General features: G+C 40.9%; 1 protein-coding gene across 25 annotated transcripts in view; it reads left to right on the top strand.

The window, feature by feature from the left end:
* Positions 1-27540, top strand: part of LOC123760896 (CUGBP Elav-like family member 4) — a 1099894-nt gene that overhangs the window by 1021303 nt on the left and 51051 nt on the right. For all 25 annotated transcript variants that reach the window (XR_011229373.1, XM_069329176.1, XM_069329220.1 and 22 more), the window contains one exon: positions 27250-27408. Coding sequence is in view for 24 of the 25 variants with exons in the window: in XM_069329176.1 (XP_069185277.1) it covers positions 27250-27408 (159 nt within the window). In the remaining variant the exon portion in view is untranslated. The remainder of the gene's footprint in view (positions 1-27249; positions 27409-27540) is intronic.

Here is a 27540-nt window from a genome sequence, read left to right as displayed (position 1 = left end):
TATTTTGTAAATATTGTCGATTCCTGTTCCTATTTTGTATGTAGTGATCACATCACCTCTTTTCTTGTATCTTCTAGTTTTGATATATTTAACACCTCTAACCTTTCATCGTAGCTGTTGTTTTTCAGTTCCAAAAGCCATTTAGTTGCATGGCTTTGCACCTTATTCAGTTTTTTGCATATTTAAATTTTGGTCTCACAAAAGTTGCGAACAATTTCTTTTAATATTTCTTCATCTATGTATTTAATTCTTCAAATGCACATGTCAAACAGGGTTGATTGCACCATGTCTGACCCCTACTGTGCAAGTCTATGAAGGATGATTTAAAGTACCATGTAAGAATTAAAAGTCCTGCATATACACAGGGCTCATATTTGCTTCCTCTGGCCTCCAGTAAACGGATGCCACCATGGAAATATTTTTTAGGCACCCCCTCTTGGGTGTGAGACCCCTCATTATTGAGAGGGTGACCATTGGTAGCATACACAGCAACAGCTCAAAGCATCGCCATTCAGCTTGTGCCCGCAGCATCATTAATAATGAAGAAATAAATACAATTATTTTGCAATGATAGTGCCTTAGAAGAACCTGACAGTGATAAAGACTATGTACTAGGCTCAGATATCAGTGAGCACAATGCTGTTATGATGATATAATGCAAGAAAGACATACACAGTGCACAGCCGCAGTTTCATGCATCCACACATCATGAAATTGGACCTCATATTTCTTTAACAAATTAGCATGTGTAAAATTATTCATGTTCATGATTTAGTGCCACGAATCTGATAATAACAACAGTGTTGTACCTTGGGTTAGCAATGTGCTTAGTATATTGGAGGCATTTTGCTGCGTCAGGTGGTGTCATCTGCTGGCATCGTCTGCTGGTCGCTTGTGGTGCTATACTGTGCTTGGATTTCCTTACCACACCCACCAGAATTGCTTATTGGTTTATTATGATGCCACAAAATGTAGATAGCTACAGTATATAAAATGAATGTATATAGTGCAATTATAACTAAAACTGTGTTTTATTGTTCAAAGAATATAAATTGGTGTACATACTAGTATTAGTGACACGAATATATCTGTGTGTACCTATGATCTACATGTTCTGCTTTACAAATAACATTACTGACAGCTTATTGCATCATCGCATTTGAAAACACCTTTGCAAAACATAAGCATAAAGAAAATATTATTCGTTTCTGCCCGAAACGCTGCGCGTGCTAGTGGCTTTACAAGACTGTAATTACCATATTTGTATCCTCACATTCCTTATGTACATTCTTGTATATGCATAAATAAATAAATAAATAAATAAATAAATAAATTATGTATTCCCTAATTGCATTTACAATTTTGCACAAAAACTGCAGAGCTAGGCTGAACTTTGATAACACTAGTCAAAATTTTTTCAAAAGTTGTTTGCTTCAGAGATGAAAAGAACTGTTTATCTTGCATTTTGATGTGCTGAATTCAAATATAATAACTAACATTGCTGATTAGCTGTTCTTTTATGTGTAAGGCTTGTAACAAAATCTTGCTCGATTCAACAAGTGGTGGATGTTGAACACTTTTCACCCAGGCTCCAGTAATTACCCGAGTGTAATTACCTAAGTGTAGTTACAGGATGAGAGCTACGTTCGTGGTGTCCCGTCTTCCCAGCACTCTTTGTCACATAACGACCTCACCTAACTTGTTCCAAATATCTACCACTCTGCTTGCAAAAGTGAATTTTCTTATATTTCTTCAGCAGCTTTGTTTAGTTAGCTGAAATCTATGACCTCTTGTTCTTGAAGTTCCAGGTCTTGGGAATTCTTCCCTGTCAATTTTGCTGATTCTCATTACTACTTTGTAAGCAGGGATCGTATTGCCTTTTTTCTCTCCTAGTTTTGGCATATTTAATGCTTCTATCCACGCCTCATATCTCTTGTCATTCAGTTCCGGGTATCATTAAGTTGCATTTCTCTGCACAGATGGGGTATACACAGACTTTACACAAGCTTGATAATGGTCCTGGATGGTGCTAGGTAGCACACAGAGAAGGTAACTCTGAGCACATGCAGCTCCAAGCACCCTACGAACTAAGTCTAAACAACACAAACTGGACAGAAAATATGCATTCCTGATGGGATGATGAAGTGGCACCTGCTCTCTGTGTCTCTGTGAGGGGAACCAGGTTCTGGCTCTGGTCCTTGATAGGCCAAATAGAGCTCTATGACTCATGTGACCTAGTAGTGGGAGGCATCTCATTGAGAGAGCTTCTGGAATCCACAAGGGGCTCTCTCAGAAATCCATGGATTGAATGTAATAAAATGCCTCTTTCTGGTAGAGCCCCTGTGTTCCCTAAAGCTATCTCATAGAGTTTGCTCCACCTAAAGGATCACATGAGCCACAGGGGTTCTATTTGGCCTACCTATAATACCAGACCATGTGGAAGGCCAGACCGGAAGTGAAATTGTTCAAACGGGAAAGACGCATCACAGGTCCGCCGAGTTCCCTCTTCAGGACAAGGAACAATTGCGATACCCACCAAAGGGACTAGGCCATCTCAATCATGCATGGTCCAACCAAGCTGCAATGCCCTATTGGAGAGTTGGGAAGGAACCCTGATCCAAAAGCCCCAGCCCAAAGAGGGGGGTGGGACAGACTAACCCCACACAGGATGAGAGATGACCAGAAAAGCCAGCTTATCGTGAGACTAGGAGCTGGTAAAATTACCCAGATGACCCCCACCTACTGTGGAACGAAAAAGGGGGAACCTTGAAGTGGCTGATGCAAACCATGAGCAGAGCCATGTTTCTGCAATATGTAGTTGCAATGTTAAGCAGAAAACAAACTCACAGCAGGAAATGCAATGGTCCAGAAATTGAACTGTCCTGAAAACTTACCTTGCTTAAAAGCAGGTGAGGCTGTAACCCAACCAGATCATCCCCAATGACCATGGGTAGAACCCATGGATACACAACAACTGGTTGTAGCCTCCTCAGGAAAGAGAAGTGAAGAAAAAGGGGAGGCAGACAAACCGGGAAGGGACCAAACCGAATCTAAAGACTAGGCCAATTCAGTCTGTTGACATGTGAGGCAAGACAGCTAAAATGCCACCACTGTTTCCTGAAGAAGAGGAGCAAGCATCTTGAGCAAGGACACCAAAGGTGAATCTGCAGACCCTAAGTTCTCGACACCTGAGGCCAACCTAAACAAAGCCACATTCTCATGGAGTTGCACAGAGAACCCCTCCACATAAATACAAATATGCAAAACTGCCGCTAAGTGCATACTCACCCGGTGGTCATCCACAATACCTGCTCTCCAAACAGCATGTGCTCTCCCCAGAGCACATGCAGCTGACAATTGCATCCTTTGGGATGCAATTGTCCTTTGCACCAGAGGAACCACTCGGTGCCTGATTAGAGCATAAGAAGCACTGCCTAGGAACACATGAAAGACAGAATTCACTTCTGCCAATAAATAGTATCAGTCAGACAGATCCCCCTGCCAAGCCCCCAAGTAAAAGAGAGGAGGTTATCAGTTAGCCAGGATGAACCTAAAACTCACACTGCAGCTAATAAGCCAAGACAGATCCACTCTGGAAAGAGGCTGGGTCCATCAATGAAAAGGGGTATGAATTCTGCAGGAGATATTGAAACAGTTCCACACAAGACACTGAAAATGAAATGCAGGAAGATGGTAACCTCCAGAAATACAATAACTCTAAGGCACCAAACAGAACCCAGAATCAAACCCAAGGGAGAGCAGCCAAATTCATATGTTTATTTTGGTCATCATCCTCACACAAATAGATGACCTCAGTAACTTTCAAGCTCTGCCAAATTATGAACATTGATGCACCACTGTGAGTGATGTTAAGTGATGTGATGTTTCAAAATTACCACTCGTACAGTCATCCTAAGGAAAACCTTCATGCCAACTGTACATATCGCAAAGAAGAAGAAAAAAGAATCATACTAATATTGTCTAAGCTCGCTTATCTGGACTATATGGAAAGGACCCCCCCCCCCCTCACCATTTAAGCCAGACATCCATATAAGTAGAATTCTTACAGGGAAAGTCCAAAAATTACCATTTTAAAAATTTGTTGTACCACAACCAACATACTGATAATTTTAATTTCCACACTCACACACACACTATAAATCAAAAATATAATTTCAAAGAGAAACTAAAGCTTACCTTGTGGTAGTTTGTCTTCTTGTTTGATACTACAGATCTTAAGATGTGTTCTTCTTGAAAATTTACGTAACCTAATCTCTGGTTATCCAGATTTCTGTCCAGATATGGTTAAATTTTGCTAGAAAATTATCCTGATTTGACATAGACTCTGTGCTAGTGTGCTTTATCTTTCCAAATCTCCGGTTATCCATATTTCTGCCCGGATATGGAGAAGTTTGCCAGAAAATTATCCAGATGCTATTTTGGATGAATAACCCAAATAAAGTATAGTACAGTATTTGGCTTAGCAGAATTCAAATAAGTGAGTACATGTAGTACATAGAAGGAGGCTATGAAAAATTCTACTCCTGAAGCAAAATAAATAAATAAATAAATAAATAAATAAATGTTTATTTAGGTAAGGTACATACATTCAAGAAATTTTACAAAGATTGGTGGACTTATAGATAGAGCTAGTACATACAATGCCTAAAGCCACTATTACGCAAAGCGTTTCGGGCATGAAAAACTTAAATGACTAAAGCTTAATACTAATTGAGCATAAAGAGTAAAATGAAAACAAGAAATGAAAACATAGCTGAAAAAGCAGCACAAATACAATTGTCGACAAACAGCGCTCTTTAAAAAAACAGACATTGGTTGACAGTAGAGGGGTAAGGTAGGTTACAGGGAATTTATTAGGTATAGCTTCGTTTTTATCTTAAACTGGTTGAGAGAGGTACAGTCCTTAACATGGTTGGGAAGGTCATTCCACATTCTGGGCCCCTTGATTTGCAGAGCATTTCTAGTTTGATTAAGACGTACTCTAGGAATATCAAAACTGTATTTATTTCTGGTGTGGTGCTCATGGGTTCTGTTACAACCAAAAGACCCTGCACAGAGGAACCAGAGATTGAAAAGGCACTCATGGACCCTCCTTTGACTACTTTTACCCCCAAACCTTACCATGAAGGCCAGAGCCAAAGTCTTTGCCCAGTGCCTGAGACAAAAAGGCATCCCTCCAAGGAGAAGGTTCAGAGTGGGGAAGCAGTTGTGAAGGCAAAACCCCCTCAAACCCCCATTGGTACCAGAAGGCTTGACTGCCTCCACTATTGAAGTGGATGGGACCACCCTCAGAAAAAGTGAGCTGCACCCTGAGCTGAATCTTGACCTGAACCCTGAACTGACTGTGAAACCCTCAGATGCTTCAGTGCCAAAGCCAGGGATGGAAGTGGAGATGACCAGAAGTAGAGAGAACCACATCCACAGGAGAAGGAAGAGGAGGCCCCAACCAGCCAGCTGGAGGTCACCAACACCTCCAATTCTGAGTCCCAAAACACCTTAGGGAGCCACTCCGGGGCATTGTAATTATCACAATGCTGTGAACACCTATCCCAAGCATACCTCGCTTGCAAAGTGGCTGCCACATGATAAACTTTCAAACATGAAGCTGAATCAATCAGTGACAGCAAACCTCATAGGACTCAGGGTCATAGGTGTCTCCAACCCAGTAGAAAACATGGCAGAAGGAGAAAGAATTATCATCATCCAGGGCAATGAACAATGAAATCAAATTTTCAAGTGAAATCAAGTTTCACGCCTTCAAGCTCACAGATAGCAAGCATGAACTTGGCAGGTTGATCCATAACAAACCATGTCTGAGACCAGTGACAGATTTACCAGGGCCTGAAAGCAGCTAGCCAGACAGGACACCCAAGGCACTGAGGCCACTCACTAAAGGAACAGACCCCAAACACAGCCGACACTTTAAAGCTAAGAATAGAGACCACAGCATGCTATAAAAACAAGTGCAAGCATCAGCGCACCCCACACAACAAACAGAATGCTCCCAGGCAAGGACTCATACAAATAATAAACAAATAAATAGTTTATTATGTAAAAGTACATACATATTGAGTTACAGTACAAGTAAAATGTTGGATTTCTAGACAGAGTTAGTATATACTAAACCTAACGCCACTAATACGCACAGCATTTTGGGCAAGATGTAGGGGAAACTTTAAAACTAACACTTAAGAATAATTGAGATTAAAAACATAAATTGAACTGAAGTAAAAGAAAGAATGACAATAATTACATGTTGAATTAAAAGCATTAATTGCAACAGAAGAGCAGATAGTAACTTGAATAAATATACAGACTAACTATAATAATAATATAATATAATAATAATAATTTTTATTTAGGCAAAGGTACATACATAAAGAGATTTTACAAAGTTTGTTGGCTTTATAGATAGAGCTAGTACATACAATGCCTAAAGCCACTATTACGCAAAGCGTTTCGGGCAGAGACCTACAGTTAGAAAGAACTGTAGAAAACTACAGTTTTCTTAAGTTTATACATGGCAGATATCAATAGTTTTACAAGTTAGTCATTAATCAATATTCATTAAGTAAGAGGTAGTTAAGGTTTAGAGTATCAAAGGCCTTTCTCATATCTATGAATAGGCAAATTAGGAACTCATTTTCTGGGGGGAGCCCCTTTGGCTCCACAAAGCTAACTGAGCTGATATGAATGTATTAGATCCTGGCATCAGTCAATGCACGTGGAGTTCTAGACCTACCGGGGACCAATGAGCCAGAACCTGCCCCTCCCCCCCTCCTTAGACAGGCACAAGGAGCAATGGCCTATAGAAATCCTCATGTGGCTGGAAGCATTCTATGTCTACCATCGACCGGGTCTTAAACGCAAAAAAACTAACCCCTATTCTGGTTAAAATATTTCTTCTAAAAGCCAAACTAGTGGATAGAACTCCCCAAATGAAAACGAGCAAACGAGCATAGCATCACCATGTCATCACACTGTAATTACCTAAGTGTAATTACCTCAGTGTAGTTACAGGATGAGAGCTACGCTTGTGGTGTCCCGTCTCCCCAGCACTCTTTCTCATATAACACTTTGAAATTACTGATGGTTTTGGCCTCCACTACCCTCTCAATTAACTTGTTCCAACCGTCTACCACTCTGTTTACAAAAGTGAATTTTCGTATATTTCTCCGGCAGCTTTGTTTCGTTAGTTTAAATCTATGACCTCTTGTTCTTGAAGTTCCGAGTCTCAGGAATTCTTCCCTATCAATTTTATGTATTCCTGTTACTATTTTGAACGTAGTGATCATATCACCTCTTTTTCTTCTATCTTCTAGTTTTTGCATATTTAATGCCTCTAATCTCTCCTCGTAGCTCTTGTCCTTCAGTTCTGGGAGCCACTTAGTGGCATGTCGTTGCACCTTTTCCAGTTTGTTGATGTGCTTCTTAAGTTATGGGCACCATATAACCGCTGCATATTCCAGCTTTGGTCTAATAAAAGTCGTGAACAATTTCTTTAGTATTTCTCCATCCATGTATTTAAAAGCAATTCTAAGGTTAGAAAGTGTAGCATAGGCTCCTCGCACAATATTCTTAATGTGGTCCTCAGGTGACATTTTTCTATCTAAAACCACCCCTAGATCCTTTTCTTTATCAGAATTCTTTAAAGATTTCTCACATAATTTATAGGTTGTGTGGGGTCTATGTTCTCCAATTCCACATTCCGTAACATGGCATTTATTCACATTAAATTCCATTTGCCAAGTGTTGCTCCATGTACTTATTTTGTCCAGGTCTTCTTGAAGGGCATGACAATCATCTAAGTTTCTTATCTTCCCTATTATCTTAGCATCATCAGCAAACATGTTCATGTAATTGTGTATTCCCACTGGTAGATCGTTTATGTAGACAATGAACATTACCGGTGCAAGAACTGAACCCTGAGGTACTCCACTCGTGACATTCCTCCAATCCGATACCTTGCCTCTGATTATGGCCCTCATTTTTCTGTCAGTTAGGAAATTTTTCATCCATGTTAGTAGCTTACCTGTCACTCCTCCAATATGTTCCAGTTTCCAGAACAACCTCTTATGGGGAACTCTGTCGAAAGCCTTTTTTAGGTCCAGATAGATGCAGTTAACCCAACCATCTCTTTCCTGTAAAATCTCTGTGGCTCGATCATAAAAACTGAGCAAGTTCGTTACACAGGATCTTCCAGATCGAAAACCATACTGTCTGTCTGATATTATATCGTTTTCCTCCAAGTGTTCTACCCATTTAGTTTTAATTATTTTTTCCAATATTTTGACTATTACACTTGTCAATGATACAGGTCTATAATTAAGGGGGTTTTCCCTGTTTCCACTTTTGTAGATTGGAACTATGTTAGCCTTTTTCCACACATCAGCTACAGCTCCTGTACACAGGGATGCCTGAAAAATCAGTTGAAGTGGAATGCTGAGCTCAGGTGCACATTCTCTCAGAACCCATGGTGAAACTCCATCTGGACCAACTGCTTTGTTCTTACTTAGCTCCTTGAGCATTTTTTCCACTTTGTCTCTAGACACCTCTATGTGCTCTATGTTGTTCTCTGGAATTCTTATTGGATCTGGTTCCCTAAAGATTTCATTTTGTACAAACACACTTTGGAACTTTTCGTTTAGTGTTTCACACATTTCCTTTTCATCTTCCGTGAATCTATTTCCCATTTTCAACCTCTGAATATTATCCTTTACCTGCAATTTGTTGTTTATGAATTTATAGAATAGACCTGGTTCTGTTTTACATTTGTCTGCAATCCCTTTTTCAAAATTTCTTTCTGCCTCTCTCCTCACTGCCGTGTAGTTGTTTCTCGCATCTTTGTATCGCTGGTATGTTTGGGGGTTTGGCCTCTTCCTGTATTGATTCCATTTTTGTGTCTTTTGGTCTCTAGCCCTCTCGCAATTTCTATTGAACCAATCCTGTTTCCTAGTTCTGCATCTCTGTTTTGGTATAAATTTTTTTGTGCCTTTATCATATATTTCACAAAACTTGACATACATCTCATTCACTTCCTTGCCTAGCATCAAGTCTGTCCAATTATACTAGCTAAAAAAATTTCTAAGGTCACCATAATGTCCTCTCCTGAAGTCTGGTTTTTCAACTGCTTCAACCTCCTTATTTTCTTCCAGCTTATAACGCATTGCATACTTTATTCCCAAAAAGACATGGTCACTTTTACCCAAGGGAGGAAGGTACTGAATGTCAAGTATCTCTTCCTCCTTCCTGGTAAATATCAAATCTAGCATGGAGGGAACGTCCCCTTCCCTCATCCTCGTAGCTTGTTTAACATGTTGATACAAGAATGTTTCCAGGTGTGTGTGTGTGTGTGTGTCTCCTACGCTTGAAACAATCAAGGGATCCTACTTCTATTACGTAACATGGTAGTTGGTTCCACAAATTCACAACCATGTTCCCAAACCAGTATTTACCCAGGTCTTTCCTAAATCTAAACCTACCCAATTTATACCCATTGTTTTGTGTTCTGTCTTGTGTTAATAGTTTTAATACCCCTATTAATATCACCTTTGTTGTGGCCATTCATCCACTTGTTCACCTTTATCATGTCACCCCTAATTCTTCACCTTTCTACAGAATGTAATTTAAGCTTTGTCAATCTTTCCTCATATGACAGGTTTCTAATTAAGGGGATTAACTTTGTCATCCTACACTGGACGCGTTCTAGTGAATTTATATCCATTCTATAGTATGGTGACCAAAATTGAACTGCATAATCTAAATGGGGCCTAACCAGAGCAAGATATAACTGAAGAACAACAGGTGTCTTATTACTAATGCTTCGATTAATAAATCCCAGTGTCCTGTTTACATTATTACAAACATTTATGCATTGATTTTTTGGTTTTAAATTCTTACTAATCATAACTCCCAAGTCCCTTTTGCAATCCGACCTCGTAATCTCAACACCATCTAGCTCGTATCTTGTAATTCTGTCATCTTTTCTAGCCTCAAAACCTTACATTTGTCAGCATTTAACTGCATCGGCTAATCTTTTGATCATTTCAAAACCATATTTAGATTGTCTTAAAACCTTAAAAACCTATTATATACCATAGATGGTATTTCACAAATGTTTCTATCTTTGGTTTTAAGTGATTGAATTATGGATATAATGTGGGAACCGACCTGTGAGATTTATATTTATTTAATTTATATGAATTTATATTTACGTTAATTTGTATACTTCGATAGCAATTTGTATAATGATAAGTGGACTGTATTTCTGCAATAATCTCATAATCTCACAAATCGATCCTCTACACATTAGGGGGGGTTTATATTACACATATGCAGCCAATCAAATTACAGTAATAGCTACATACATTGATGAGGTTCCTTCTCTTATAGTACAGCAGGTTAGTCCACCAGGTATAACTAGAGTGTAGACACCAAATTATCCTCTTTGAGGTAGCTTCCATATCACCCAGTAACTGGTGCACAAAATCTTGCATCCTCGTCTTGACCTGTCAAAAGTGCGCTAGCTGTGAAGCCAGAATCCTATATATGACAAGTATATCAGAGAAAACAGTACATGGAACATGAAGACCTGGCTTAATTACCTTTAGTTTGAGGCTATTTCGCGATCTAACCGGGTCACCCTATATCCTGACATTAATGGCCATAAATGAATGATAAACGGGTTTCGGATAGACTTAACTTGAATTGTAGACATCGTGTTGACAATGGTACACCTTTGGCTTCCATAACACTACGTCCAAGTAAATTTAACAGGAGCCGAATTTGCTCCCGTGTGAGCCTCTGGTCTCGTATAAACAATGGCTGCCCTCCTTCCTCACTCTGACGCCTGGCTTACTTTGTCCAGATTTCAAAAAGTGATAGAAGGGTCACATTTACTCTACTTTAATAATGATAATTAAGTTAATTTATATAAGATGTTTTTATGATGGTAAAGTCCAAAGACTAATGTATTTAAGAATAATTCCCAGCAGAATAGCTGGTGAATTATAATGGTATGTGGTGATGATATCCCGTTTTCTTTAGATGGTAATTCCACTACAAGTTACGTTTTCTATGGGTAACTTGTTGGTAATACAGCTATTATCTGTATGATTATTAAATGGTGTCGGATTTTCCGACATAATTCCCCAGGGGCTGCTCACGGGTCGAAGTCCTAATTAGAACAGACGAACACCGATACTCCTCCTTCGAATTATTAGATTAATTTGATGTTAGTAGTTAGTAATCACACATTTGTGCGTCTGTTCGTACAGGACGGATGTCCCGTACTAGAGTTGCAGGGGTTAGAAGTCTAATGCGATTTCATTTCCCTGTCAACTCTTGAAAGGCTAATATTCAAGCCTTATTACATATTATTTAACCCAGAAGACTGGATGTGATCAAGTACTACAGTCAAGTATGATTCAGGGACTGCAGTGAGATCAGTGACATTAGATATAACTTGAAGTTTGTTCAGGTAACTGGTCACTGATATATAAACACTGAGGCCCATGGAATACATCTTGATTAAATAATAAATGTATCAAATCAGTCATCAAATTTATTGGGGTTTAATTTAGTTAATTGATTCAGAAGATTGAATAGCTCATCATTAAAGTAAAGTATGGTTCTGAGACTGCAGTGGGTTCAGTGACATTGGTCGCAGTGACTTGTAGCTGTTTTAGGCTACTGTTCACTGATTTGCCACTGAGGCCTCATGAACTCATCTTCAGCTTTAAATGATGATACTAACATCAAGCTCTGTTGGTATAGTCAGCTGTAATCTCCTTAGTATAATGCTACTGGAGAAATATAATCAGCTGACAAATTTAGGTTTCTACTGGTATTGTTTATCTGCAGGCATAGGTCTCCTCAGGCTTGATACTGGGCCTGAGAGTAATTTACCTCCTGCAGAGTTTAACATGGTTATACCCTGATATTTAGTAGGGCTACCGATGAATCGATGGCAATAGTCTGTCCCAACAAGGAGACCGAAGTCAGTGAGGTGATCAGACTTAATATTATCTGCCAATTTTATTCCTCTATTTCTCAGGAATTTGGCTGTTGCTCTCAGACCTTGAACTTGTAGGTCTACTGGTATTTTGTCCACCACAATGGCTTGTACTCGACAGACGTACCTGCCTAAACGTACTGATGGTTGTACCACCTGGTAGACTTGAGGTCCTGCATCTGTTACAAACCCTGAGATGTTGAATGACATCTGGGCTACAGGCCTTAATTGTAATTCATCTGCCAACTTTTTGGTGATATATGTTCTCTGGGATCCTTGGTCAAACAACCCACGGGTATGGACCTTGGCCCTCTTATTCAGGATGGTAATTTGGGCAGTAGGCAAAGTCGTATTACCTTTAGACTTTGCCGATTGGACACTCTTTGTTTGTTGCACCTTGCAGTACTGTACTGTGGTGGGAATGCTATCTTCCACCTTGGGTCTTGAATACGTTAATTTCGTATATTTGCACAGTGCTGCATGGTGCCTACCTCTTCTACACCTGTTACAGGTGTTGAATTGGGTATCACAATAGTCTATGTTGTGTGACTTGAGACACCTCGAACATCTCCCTAATTCCTGGAGTCGCTCAATACGAGTGTCTCTGGTTGGATAATTAGCACAACGGTATGTTGAATGTTTCTTTTTGCAGAACATACATGTCCCCCAGCCTACTGCACGTTTGGAAGTTACCGGTTTGGGTGAACTAGTAACAGTAGGCTTGGAGGATGCTGCTGCATTGTCAGATTTTCTGCAACTTGATGTTTGAGTAATTGGTTGATGTTTATTTGGGGTGGTTGTTTTACCCTTTAATTGACTATTATTTTCTATTTCTGAAGGCTTGCAAGAGGCTTTAACTTCCTCATTTGCTCGTCGTTTGTTTATGATGGAATGTAAACCTTCAGTGATGTCCTGTACTGTCAGGATGGTGTTATGTTGATGTGCATATAATTCATCTAGTATATCGCTGGACAATTTTCGTTGAAGGACTACTTTGGTCATCCATTCACTAGTAGTTATATCAACCTTAAGACTGAATATTCTTAGTAGTGACTCAAACTCCATGCTGAAGGATTGTAATGAGTCAGCAGTCTGATCAGGTTGAGGTAAATCCAGCAATTGTAGTACTAGATGTATGACAGTTTTCTCATTGCCAGCATTATTCCTAGGAAGCTGGACTGGGAAATTAGTGCTGTCGCTATTTTCATTTACATTTTCTACTACTGGTTCAGCTTCACCTCTAGCTTGGAGGCATGTTAACTTAGTAGCCTCAGGTATTGGGTTTTCAGAAACCACAGAGACTGTGGATAAATTGTCTGAAAACTGCTTAATTTCTGGTGGTATATTATTGGGTGAAGCTGTAGTAGGTGAAGCTTTACTGGGTGAAGCTTTATCCTTGTTGATTAAAGGATCTAATCTGGCTTTACATTTATTCTCAAAAAGATCCAGATCATCCATAACATTATCTACTTTATTTGATGTACTTGCTATTTGTTCTGATTCAATTATCCTGTGTAAATGTTCCAACCTGCCTTGAGTTTCTTCTTCATATTGTGCTAGGTCAGACAGGAATGGTTCCACATCTTCAACTACTATGTCGTCGTCGTCGTGGACCTGATTTTGGTAAGATTTCCTATTTGCTTTCAATATATGCAATTGGGTTTGAATCTGCAACAGTGGTATTTTCAACCGATGATAATTAATTACAGGCTCATATAACAACTGTTCATATTGGTTGAGATCTCTTGTTAGTTGGCGTTTGCTTGATATTAAAGCACGCTTTGCTTTCTGTGGATTAGTCATGGTGACTTGTTAATTGGGCACCACTGGCTCATAAATTGTGAGCAAGTACTAATGGTAGCCTAGGGTAAAATGCACTCACTAGGCAATAATCCTACCTCTACTAGAGGTTAGCACTTAAAATTAATACACATTATATATATACAATCATCCACACTAATGATTTGAGTGATAAACCAGTGTCTGGAAGTACCTTTAGGTTAGCTCTTCTATATCACCCTAGGATGGTAGAGACACTAATTAATCACTCAAAGGTGTAATGATCATAAGTAAATTATTATATATACACAACTCAACTCGAGTTGATAAAAATTACACCCAAAATAGGGTCTGGACCATTCATTAATGGTGTTAAGTTGTTCAATATAGTACAACTGACTATTGTAATAATGGGACTAGGATGAACGATAATAGTTCAACTAGTCAATGGTTTTATCCTACCCTGTTGTGGGTTGGCAATTAGTAAATATTATACTGTGATCACTAGTGCAATATATATGAAATAATTCTCTATTTTGGAGAAATAATATACACAATTATTGTTAATAGCCTCTTAATTAGCCTCTATGAAACTTCTAATATTATCTAGAAGTATTAAATATTATTAGTGACCTCGCGAAATAAAGTCCACAAAATTCGTAGATAATCTCTCGCGAAATGTAACACCACGAAATCCGTGAACAATCTTGCGACAGTCACTAATTGGCTGGCTTCTATATTAGCGCTGTCATTTCACGAAATAACACGCCACCAAATATCTGTGGGTGTGCATGAAACCGCTGACGAAGCTGAACTGGGCTGAGGGAGGCTCCTGAGCTCCCTCGAGGCTAGGCTGCCGTCTTGACTGCTGGCCTTTGTTTAAATAACACTGCACTAGTATATTTAATGAATCCACTGGTTTGGTTAACTGGTTCATCCGGTACTAAGATGACCAAATGTGGGTTCAAAGGATCAAATAATCCGTCATCCGGTTCGAAGATGACCAAATAATGTGGGAACCGACCTGTGAGATTTATATTTATTTAATTTATATGAATTTATATTTACGTTAATTTGTATACTTCGATAGCAATTTGTATAATGATAAGTGGACTGTATTTCTGCAATAATCTCATAATCTCACAAATCGATCCTCTACACATTAGGGGGGGTTTATATTACACATATGCAGCCAATCAAATTACAGTAATAGCTACATACATTGATGAGGTTCCTTCTCTTATAGTACAGCAGGTTAGTCCACCAGGTATAACTAGAGTGTAGACACCAAATTATCCTCTTTGAGGTAGCTTCCATATCACCCAGTAACTGGTGCACAAAATCTTGCATCCTCGTCTTGACCTGTCAAAAGTGCGCTAGCTGTGAAGCCAGAATCCTATATATGACAAGTATATCAGAGAAAACAGTACATGGAACATGAAGACCTGGCTTAATTACCTTTAGTTTGAGGCTATTTCGCGATCTAACCGGGTCACCCTATATCCTGACATTAATGGCCATAAATGAATGATAAACGGGTTTCGGATAGACTTAACTTGAATTGTAGACATCGTGTTGACAATGGTACACCTTTGGCTTCCATAACACTACGTCCAAGTAAATTTAACAGGAGCCGAATTTGCTCCCGTGTGAGCCTCTGGTCTCGTATAAACAATGGCTGCCCTCCTTCCTCACTCTGACGCCTGGCTTACTTTGTCCAGATTTCAAAAAGTGATAGAAGGGTCACATTTACTCTACTTTAATATTGATAATTAAGTTAATTTATATAAGATGTTTTTATGATGGTAAAGTCCAAAGACTAATGTATTTAAGAATAATTCCCAGCAGAATAGCTGGTGAATTATAATGGTATGTGGTGATGATATCCCGTTTTCTTTAGATGGTAATTCCACTACAAGTTACGTTTTCTATGGGTAACTTGTTGGTAATACAGCTATTATCTGTATGATTATTAAATGGTGTCGGATTTTCCGACATATAATGTCTGTTTGGCTGACTGATAAAAGGAGTAGAGAGTTAGGATAGCTGCTGGTGAGATATGTAGTAATATGTAATTACCTAAGTGTAGTTACTGGATGAGAGCTACGCTTGTGGTGTCCTATCTTCCCAGTACTCTTTGACGTATAACTCTGTGAAACTACTAACGATTTTGACCTCCACCACCTTTTCACTTGACTTGTTCCAAACATCTTCAACTTTGCAAAAGAAAATTTTCAAATACTTTTTTGGCACCATTGTTTCCTTAACTTGAATCAGTGTCTTCTTGTTCGTGAAGTTGCTGGTTTCAGGAATTCCTTTTTGTCAATTTGGTCCATTCCTGTTACTAATTTGTAAGTGGTGATCATATCTCCTCTTTTTCCTTCTATCTTCAAGTTTTGGCTTGTTTAATGCCTCCATTCTCTCCTTGTAATTCTTGTTTTTCAGTTCTGAAAGGCATTTTGTAGCATGCCGTTGCACCTTTTCTAGTTTATTTATTTGCATCTTGAGATTTGGGCACCATACATCTGCTGCATATTCCAATTTTGGTATCATGAAAGTCATGAACAGTTTCTTTAATATTTCACATCCATATAATTCAAAGCAAGTCTGAAGTTGGAAAGGGACACATTTTCTCCTCTTACAATGTTCTTTATGTGTTCCTCTGGCGACAGCTTACTATCCACCCCCCACCCCCAGGTCTCATTTTCTATTAGAGTTCTGTAAGTCTTTTCCACTTAATTTGTAAGATGTGTGTGGTCTATTTCCTCTGATTCTACATTCCATAACATGGCATTTATTCACATTGAATTCCCTTTGCCACTTGTTGCTCCAAGCATTTATTTTATCTACATCAATTTGAAAGGCATTTCAATAGTTTGTGTCTCCTATCCTCCCCAGTATCTTAGTATTAAACACAAACATGTTCATATAATTCTGTACTGTATTTCTTCTGGTAGATCATTTATGTAAATGATGAACAATACTGATGCAAGAACTGAATCCTGTGGTACTTTGCTAGTAACACTTCTTCAGTCAGATACATTGTCTCTGAGTACTGCCCTCATCTGTGTGTCAGTTAGAAAATTTTTCATCCATGTCAGGAGTCTTCCTGTCACTCCTCTAGCATGTTCCAGTTTCCAGAAAAGCCTCTTGTGTGGGACTCTGTCAAAAGCCTTTTTTTTTTTAGGTCCAGATAGACAGTCAACCCAACCACCTCTTTCCTGTAGTATTTGTGACTCTATCATAAAAAGTTAGAGAATTTGTTACACAGGAGCTTCCTCTTCAAAGGAAATGTTACTTCCTTATGTGTTCCACTAGTGACAGCTTACTTTCCAAAAAAACCCTAGGTCTCATTTTCTATTAGAGTTCTGTAAGTCTTTTACACATAATTTGTGGAAAGGTCTATGCCTAAGGATGTCTGGAATTTGAATTGGAGTAGAATGCTCAGCTCAGTTGCACATTTTGGCAGTACCCAAGGTGAAACTCCATCAGGTCCAACCACTTTATTTCTTCCTAGCCCACATGAATAATTTTTTCACTTCGTCTCAATGTATTCTATAGCTAGCTCCTGGAATTGGTATTTGGTCCGGCTCTCTCAAATCCTTATTTTATACAAACACACTTTGGAACTGTTCATCTAGCATTTCACACATTTCTTTTTTTATTTTCAGTAGTTCTGTTCCCTTTTCTCAATCTCTGGATTGAGAACAGTCTCAATCTCCTTTACATTCAGCTTGATATTAATAGTTGATAGAAAAGGTCTGAATCTGTTTTACATTTGTTTCCTATACCTTTCTCAAAGTTCCTAAATATGTCAAAAAATATTTGAAAAACTAATCTACAAGCAGCTTTACTCTTATCTAGCCAAACTCAATATACTTAGCTCCTGTCAATATGGCTTCAGAACCAAAATAGCACTAACAATGCACTTATTAGTATGAATAACTTGATACATGCAGCTCTTGATAAATATGACTTCCCTGTTGGGTTATTTGTGGAGCTGCGTAAGGCTTTTGACACTGTCAACCATCAAAACCTTCTTAAATTACAGCATTATGGAGTCAGAGGTCACTCCTTGCAATACCTTAAGTCTTACCTTACTGACAGGCTCCAGTATGTTTGTGAATAATTCAATTTCTCCCACCCTACCCATCAACATTGGTATTCCCCAGGGCAGCATACTTGGCCCTCGCCTCTTTCTAATCTACATTAATGACCTTCCAAATGCCTCCCAACATCTCAAACCAATTCTATTTGCTGATGATACGACCTTCATTTACTCCAGTCCTGACCCCCTTACTCTAAATGTCACAGTGAATACTGAGCTAAATAAAGTCCATCACTGGCTAACTACCAACAAACTCACCCTCAATATTGACAAAACTTTCAATATTTTGTTTGGCAATAAATCCTCAAATCAAATAAATCTCAGAATAAACAATACCCAAGTTTGTAACAAAGTAGATGGCAATTCCTTGGCATTCTCATTGACCACAAGCTGAATTTCCTGGGACACATGTCAATCTTGACCTTAAAAGCTTCCTAGAGGGTTGTAACAGATCCCATGAGCACCACACCAGAAACAAATACCTATTTGATATTCCAAGAGTATGACTTAATCAAACTAGAAATGCTTTACAAATCAAGGGACCCAGAATGTGGAATGACCTTCCCAATCATGTTAAAGACTGTACCTCTCCCAACCAGTTTAAGATAAAAACTAAGTACTACCTAATTAACTCCATGTAATCTACCTCACCCCCAAAATGTCAACCCATGTCTATTTTAAACAATGCTGTTTGTTGACCAAATTGTATTTTTGCTATTTTTTCTACCATGTTCCTCCCCCCCCCCTTTTTTTTATTTTATTTTTTTTCTCAACACAATTTATACTTTAATCTCAATTAGTATTAAGTTTTAGTCTTAGTGTTTCTTTTGCCTGAAATGCTTTGCGTAATAGTGGCTTTAGGCATTGTATGTACTAGCTCTATCTATAAATCCATCAACATTTTGTATCTCACCTTCTATGTATGTACTTTTCCTGAATAAATATTTGTATTTGTATTTGTGGAACCAATTACTGCATAACATAATAGAAGTATGATCACTCGATTGTTTCAAGCATAGGTTAGCCATGTATGGATGAGATTGGGTGGACGTAAATAGGAGCTGCCTCGTATGGGCCAATAGGCCTTCTGCAGTTACCTTCATTCTTATGTTCTTATGTTCGTAAATCTTGTCAACTAAACTCATTAAAACATTCTAAGTTCCCCATAGTGTCCTCTCTTGAAATAGAGTGTATCAACTGTTTTAATGTTTCCATTCTCTTTGAGATTATATTGCAAAGCATATTTAATTTCCAACAGGATATGATCACTCTTTCCCAAGAGAGGGAGGTACTGAATGTCAAATATCTCTTCTTGTTTCCTGGTGAAAATTATTTCTAGTATTGATGGAACATCCCCTTAACTCATTTTTGTGGCCTGCTTGATGTTTTGATACATGAAAGTCTTCAGAATGAGGTTTACAAATCTGCCTGTCCAAATGGCCCCTGTTTTTGCATCATAGGCCTCCCAGTCTATTGCTTTCAAGTTGAAATCCCATAATACCAACAATCGTGATTTATCTTTATCTGCTTTTACTATACTATCTCTCAGGACCATTATGAGGCTCTCTCATTTGTCATCCAGTTCCTCCTTTGTCCATGTGTTGCTTGCTGGTGGGCTGCAGGCATTTACAATTATCAGTTTATCATCCTGATTCCAGACCTGCAATGCCATTAAGCCAACTTCTCAAGGGTTGTCAATTATTAACTCTCTTACCTTCATGTGTTCTTTCACCAGCACAGCCACTCCTTCCCCTTTCTAGTTTTCCTGTCATGTCTCCAAACTGAGAAGCCCCTTGGGAATGCGACCTCATTTCAAATATTTTCTTCAAATTTCATCTCTATTAACCCTTGTGTTGCTCAGGGTTATTTGGCCATTGTCACCCACAGGTGCATAACAAAAAAAAAAGTTATTTTTTCTTTTAAACCTGTTAATTTGTGTTCTCTGATCATAGGAAAAATAATAAAAAAATCATAAGTGGCATATTTTGCCCGCTATAGGGCAGGGAAGTTTGGCAAAAATCAGACGCTGACTCATCATGCGTCCCAGACGTTCTGCTCTGCACCAGCTGTCAGGCAGGGGTGGCCACAAAGAGATAATTACCTAATTATTTCAATGTCTCTGATTGATTTTTCTTTGTTTTTTGCTGAAATATTATTCAATAGTGTGTAGTGTGATATATTTATACAGTATAATAAAATGTGTGAATCATCGCTGTACTCAAAATTATGGAGTGCATATTGTTGATTCAATTATTATGTTCCTCAAACAGTGAACAAATACTTTGTCGGTTATTACACTATATACACAGGTTATAAATAAGTATCTGCATGTTTTGGTTCACCATAATGAACTACTAAGTTGGTATTAACTTAGTGGAAGAAAAGAAAAAAAAAAAGTAGAAAAACAGTCCTGAACCGAGAGGGCCACCCCAAACCGAGGAGAAGGGAGAAGAGAGTACCCGGTGCAATGACCGGGACAGCTCAAGCGGCGCATGAGCAGGCCGGAGGTGACAACAACACCAGAGAAAGCTTGTGGAATGGAGCAGACATTACATCCACTCCAAATGCAAGCTGCAGCGGCTCCGCCAGCACCACCCGAAACAAGGCAACAGTATCTGGTGTAAGAAAACGGTCCAGAAACAACCAAGAGAGAAAGGACTAGAAAATGAAGACAACCTACGAAGATACAAGTGCTGAAAAGACCGGCAGGAAATCTCATACTGCTGTCGAAACGAAATTCGCAGGTGGGACACAAACTAAGCCACCTGATAACCATACAAGTGGTGATAAACCCCCTCATCAAAAAGACCAGACGCGAGAAGCAGAGGAGATCGAACCAGCCATGTATCGGAATGGACCAATCTACTGAAAGAGGTGGAGCCGCGGGAAGACCCTCGGGTTCGGACATCGAGCAAGAAGTTTCTGAAACCAGAGCTGGGCTGACCACCAAAGAGCCAACAGGACTTCTCAACCCTAGTAAGTCTCTCTGAGTTAACCAGGACCCGGAGCAACAACCGAACTGGTGGGAAGAGGTACAGGTAACCCCAGCTCGACCAATCCAGCCGAAAGGAATCGACCCCGACGGCCTCGCAGTCTGGGAAGGGTGCCACATACACTGGAAGATGTCTCAACCAAGTCGATGCGAGGAGGTCTACTTCTAGGTGCCCATACGTCCGGCAGAGCCAACTGAATGAGTCTGTGTCGACTGTCCAAGGGGAATGAACTGAGACAGGCCATCCGCCAGTACGTCTGAGACCCCCTGAACGAGAACCACCAGGAGAGCCAAACCCTGAGAACTCAGCAAATGAGTCACCTGAAGCGACCAGCCCCAAAGAGCTAAGGACCACATCAAACCCCTGCGATTCAGACAATGAACCATCGATAAGAAGTCTGAATGGAGCCAGAACATTGCTCAACGAACAACATGAACCCTCTGAAGCAAATGTCACACCACCGCAAACTCCTGTGCTGTGCTGTGAGCCCAATGGAAGGACGGACCCCACCGACTCTGGCTGGCCTGGTGAGCACTGGTCACAAATCCCCAGCTGAGAGACGAGGCATCTGTGAACACATCAAGCGAGGGCTTGAGGAGGCATCAGGGCATAGGACCCCGAAAAAACCTCAGAGGAAGCCGGCAACGCAGCAGCCGACGCAAGGCTCTCGGGATTCGTACACAGCGATCATGAGAGCAGCGGAAGGGACGCCCCCGAAGAAACAGAACATCCCCCAAAGCCACATCCGACCTGATGGGTAGACCAGCACAGCCAAGATCAGGACCCATACCGCCGCCCAAACAACCGATGTGTGACCCGGGTGCCCTCCAAAAACAGTCATAAGCAGGACCGCAGCCGCAACAATGCTGCCAGAAGGAGAGACAAGGAAGCAGTCTAAGAGTCCTACAGAAAACCCAGCCCAGTCCAAACCTGAGAGGGAACCAATTGGGACTTCCAGTATACCAAGAACACAAACCCGGTGAGCTGGTAAGGAACTAATTCCCTGGCGAGCAGACATGTGGATTGGCTAGGAGCCCACACCAGCCAATTCTAGAGGTAAGCCAGAATCAAAAGCATCACCATGACCTGGTTAAGGCATCTGGACGTGCGAAGTGCCAGATCCAACTGGAAGAAAGGCGAAGAAAGCGGAAAGTGTTATTCCACGACAAAACCGAGCCAGTCCCTGAACACCAGATGAATCGGGACGTGCTAATACGCAACCCGGAGGTCCAGAGACACCATCCAGGCGCCAAACGCAGCCAGACCCGAGAGAGAATGGTCGTCTGAACAGAGGGGCAAAAGACCCATGGGATCATACAGGACAGGTCCAGTATGAATAGCAGATCTGCCTAGTCCCCTCTCAGAACTGAAGACAGGCAGGAAACCCACTCCAGGAAGACCTGACAGAGCGCAGGGACAGAGGCCCGCCCTGCAAGCCCCAGTCCCTCCAAAGGAGAAGGAAAGAAGCAATGCCACCACAGGACGGAAGAAATGTACCCGAATTGCCCACAAATCATGGGACCAGGCGAGAACAAAAAGAGGGAGCCTCCCCCCATCACCCTGCTAACAGAGCAAACCGTGAAAGGTCCGACAACCCCTACGAGAGCCCGACTGAAACTCACGAGCCATCACTGAGCCAACGATTCTGCAGGAGGGCCAGTCCCAAATCTGTCACTACTGGCTTATAACGACTGAAGGAACCCAGAGACCTGGTGCGACCCTTCCGGGCAGGACCTCCACAGCCCCCTCCCGGAGAACCTACAAGTTCAATGTAGGACGTCAACTAGACGAAGCTGCCTGCAGAAAATGCACCACGCAGACTTTGCAATCAGCAACGGACAAAAGGGGATGAAAAACTATTCCAAAAGGGTCCAAAACGATTCCAAAAATATAGGGAGGCCACCTCCCTATATTTTCTGAGGGAAGCCACTGCTTCCCTCAGAAACGGAGCGTACAACTTCAACAAGGCAGCCAGCATCCGAGCTGCCGCAGCAAGCACACCAGACACTGGCCCGGAACCCAGCTCCTTCACACCCACCACGAGCCAGTCCGACGACAGCTCCTGTAGGGAAAAGAAATGCAAGACCAAAGCCAAGTGTTCACGGGCGTCCAAATCCTTGGCTGCCCAAATTCTTGGCCGCCCAAATCCTTGGCCACCAGGGATGCCGAAAAGGAGGGAACTTGCATGTGAAGCCGCTCCTGGCCAACATCATAAGGAAGGATGGGGGTGAACAAGCACGCATTGAGGTGCTCCAACTTGCCCCCCCAGGAAATCTGAACAACCGTAGTCAATTCTTGCAATTCCAGTGCGCAGTCCAACAGGACGAATGCCAAGCCCCCAACGAAAGAAAAGGCAGTCTACCAGCCAGGAAGACTCCGGCACGTTGTAATGCACCCAAAACGGAAAAAGGGGAGCCAAACTCATAAGAAGAAGGCTTCATTATCAAGGCGTAATCCAGGTCTCGCAGGAGGTAAGCTGCAAGGGCCTCCTACACCTTCCTCTGTGGGATGCAGGAAGCCAAAAACCTCCAGAAGGAGGGAATCAAAGAACCCAAGGGAACTTGGAACCGAACCCAGGGAGGAGTCGAACTCATAACAAAATCATACAGGGAGGGGATAGGAAACGTCTCCCCCTGTAACAACAAACCCCGCACCGAGGGTACCAAACATCTAAGCAGGGACAAATTGGGCCAGGGGCCCCCCAAGTCAACTCCTCAATAGCCCCGGAATCCTCCACGTCAAGACCCGGGGCCGAGCCGTCCTCCAACTCCTCTGCCTCTTGAGAAAAAGCAGAGTCCACTGGAAAAGTAGGGATGAACGGGGCCTCGCTGGCGTGGCCCAAAAGCTCCAGCAGGAGGACCCGGCTCGAATGCCTCCGCCACCGATCCAGAAGGGGCAATCCCCAAAGCCGCCGAGTCTCACTAGCAGTATAATTCAGTAGGGCAGCTGAAGGGTATCCGCAAAGGCAACCAACCTCACACGTTGCAGCAACCTAAACCTCGCATGCAGCGCTAAAGCTGCCTGCACTCAATTATCAGTCTCAGTGGACTGGGTGAATGGAGTACAAGCAAAGAACACCACTCGCAGGACTACAGGTCAGAGGTGTCACTGACCCCAACAGGCAGCAAGGCGAAGGCAGAAGGTGAGTGTCACCCTGAGACAAGGGGACAGAGCAATCTTCAAATTCACACAAGGCGAGGTGGGACTGAGAGGTCTCCTCCATTGGACCACTGAGCCCCAAAGAAGGTTTCCAGGGCCCTTAGGCTGACTGCTAAAGAAAGCCCAGGCAAGGTACTGCTAACAGGTTATCCCAGAGCTACCAAGCAAACAACTAAAAGCTGAGTGGAGGGCCACCAAAATCCTACAAGTGGTCCTACCGCCACACTAGGCAGACCCCCACCAGGCAGACCCCCACCAGGCAAATCAAAATAAAAACAAAAGAAAAACCCCACTAAGGCACAACGTCTCCAGGTGAACAGAACCGGTCGCTATGTGTATATCAGACAGCTGCACAGTTCCTCGTGCCCCAGCCAGCAACGAAACTACCTCCTACCCAAGAAAAAAAAACAGGAGAAAGGCCCTCCCCAACTGATCCCCCAAGGGCGGGCAATCACCGAGCAGTGACAGAACCACATGGAGGTAATTGCCCCTGAACGGCTCATGGAAGTTAAATGGAAGATAACCCTGAAGCCACAAAGGCAGTACTTACAGGGCACCTAGGGAAGGTAGCCCTAAGTGCATGCAGCCCCAGTACTCCTGTGTTACTCACAAGACAAGGCTCACACACCACCAACACAGAGCAACAACACCGCACTGCAGCACTGCGCAAAGAGTGGAGCCAGAGCGATTGACCGTCACTAACACAAGAGCCTCTTGAACTGAGGAGAGTTGCCGGCGTGGAGGTCTGGAACCCCCCATCCTCCTCCTGGGGAGGGGGAGGTTGTGCAGACAGATGCGCGGCGGTTGTGGTGACGTCATGTTTGTTTCCTTGTTTTGATTGGGGAGTTCTGTTTGCTAGTTCGGCTTTCGGTTTGCAATTTTTTGACCAGCAATAGTTTGTTTTGAAATTCCTACCTTTCTGGGTGCTTGACCTGGTAGATGGCAGACAAAGACTGCTTCCAATTACACGACGGGGATGTCTATAGGCCATTGCTCCTCGTTCTTCTCTTGAGGGGGCCAGGTTCTGACTCTGGTCCCTGGTAGGCTTAGAACTCCTTCGATTGATTGTTGCCACGGTCTAATATATACACATCAGCCCGGTATAGCTCCGGGGAGCCGAAGGGGCTCTCCAGAGAGAAGAATTGTTTTCTTCTTCATTTCTGTTCCCATTTAGACATTTTACTTCATCGAGGTTTGTTTTCAGCTATTCTCTGTCTTCCTTAGAGAGGTCTTGTCTTATTGACCAAAGTTTGCCTTCTTCATCACTGCAATTTCCTGGCATTTCTTAGCACTTCTGTCATCTGTATGTCACGAGACACCATCACATGTGTCTGGGTCAGTTGGTTTTTTTCTGGCAAGGTTAGCACCAATTGATGAAAAGAAGCTATTAAATTCAGTTGCCATTTTTAAGTCTGTCTTAAGTGTGTAACCATCCTTGGAGAGTTTTATCTGCTCGTTATGTGATTGTTGTTTAGATCCTAGGATGTTAGAGATGGCTTTCCATGTACTTTTCATATTTCCTTTTGCTTTTTAAATAATGAGTGCTAGGAAGATGGGACACCACGAGCATAGCTCTCATCCTGTAACTACACTTAGGTAATTACCTAACTACCATACGAATAGAACCACCAGTATGTTGAGCAGTGTTTCTACATGTAGCTTCAAATGATTGAGCGGAGATCCTGATGTATTGAATGACAACACAGAGATCCCACCTGCTACATGCCCAACATCAAAATCCACAAATCGCCGGCACACGTTTTCTTCAACCGCCAGTGTTCTAATATTTCCTGTTCAAGTTGTATCCCCAACTTATTTCTTTCTGTAGCTCATAACTGATTTCCAACATTTAAAACTGATTTTTTAACATGTTTACCAGTCACAGAATGTACTTGGGACTCTCTGTTTGCCTTCATGGGTCTTTATTTACATAATTTTAGAAGGGAGCATTCTCACACTGTAACCATACACTGCGCATGTGCAAAACCTGCCCACTGCACTGGTGGGAGTTTTGAATGTTTTTTCCCTTTCAAACCAATACAGTTTCAATTGTTCATTGTCAGTTAACAAAGATATTACACATTATTTCCAAAAAGTACCACTTCCCTTACATTGAAACTCTAACTTCATAATGTATATTGACATTAAATCTGCCATTATACAGTTTCTCTAGTGCAGTATTGGTACAGATGAATTGCTTCATGTTTAATGTTCTTGTTAATTCACTGGTGATCTTACATAAAAACTTCACATAAAAAAAATATATATGCTTATTGTTTTCCACTGAACCGTCTGTATTAAGTTTTAGAAATTTTCTGTATGTTAACTTATTAATTAGGTATATAAGTAGTGAAATTTAGTTGAATTTCAAATAAATAAAAAATGCTGGTGTTTAACTTGAAATTTATCTTTTGATTATTGCAATTTATACATTGTTATTAGTTCTCTATCATCAGATTGATCAAGAGGATAAAATTTTGTTTCACTTCATCAGCTAATATAAGCTTGCTTTACATTCAGTTTTTCTTACTACACTATACTCGAACCAAAATTTTATCATTGGAATCTTCAATTACAATCCTTCCAAGATACAATCATTGTGTCATGAAGCAGCCCATCAGTCTGTGTGTAAAAAATAAAAGAAAATGGGCATACTATATAAATTTATTTTTATACACCCAACTTCAATTTACTTGTGGTCTTTGTTTCCTGTTTTCTGATCTTCTTAATTTGTTTTCCTGTTACTGTACAATTATGTATCCCAACCCCCCAAAAGTGTGCCCTTAACTTTTATTCCTAAAATATCTGCTTAACAATATAGATTGTACATGGTACTGTATATCCTTTCATTACTTGTAATTAAATGTTTGGTAAACTAAAATCTATGAAAATTAACTATACTTGCGACAGTGTAATTCATAAAATGTCATATTATTAAAACTAAATATTTCTCTAACTATCTTTAAAATAACTTAGCTGGTTTGTCACCATAACCTATAGTGACACTTTCTAATCAGTTTTCCTTCTTCATGAATGAAACTTTTAAATCTGTATTATCATCTAACAGTTAAATAATTTTGTCATTCTTATACTTAATCCATCATGTTCCTCCACTGTTCCCTATCTAGACTGGCTCTCTCTTTTGCAGTCTGAATTTAATTTGCTCACTTTGGCAGGCTGTTCAATCTCGGGACCTGAGGGCTGCAACCTTTTCATCTACCACCTGCCGCAGGAGTTCGGTGATGCTGAACTGATGCAGATGTTCCTTCCTTTTGGAAATGTGATCTCCTCCAAGGTGTTCATTGACAGAGCTACTAACCAGAGCAAGTGTTTCGGTGAGATCTCCTTCATTCAGTATATTATGTTTTTTCCCTGAGCTGATTATTTTCTTTCACTTCAGTTGCACAGTATGAGGCTTAGGAGCTTAAGTGAAGTTTCAGTGTTCTTTCCCAAAATTTTTATATATG

The sequence above is a fragment of the Procambarus clarkii genome, chromosome 3, assembly GCF_040958095.1.
Source record: "Procambarus clarkii isolate CNS0578487 chromosome 3, FALCON_Pclarkii_2.0, whole genome shotgun sequence".
Taxonomy (NCBI): domain Eukaryota; kingdom Metazoa; phylum Arthropoda; class Malacostraca; order Decapoda; family Cambaridae; genus Procambarus; species Procambarus clarkii.
Note: the sequence above shows the minus strand (reverse complement) of the source record. Positions and strands in the feature narration are given on the sequence as shown.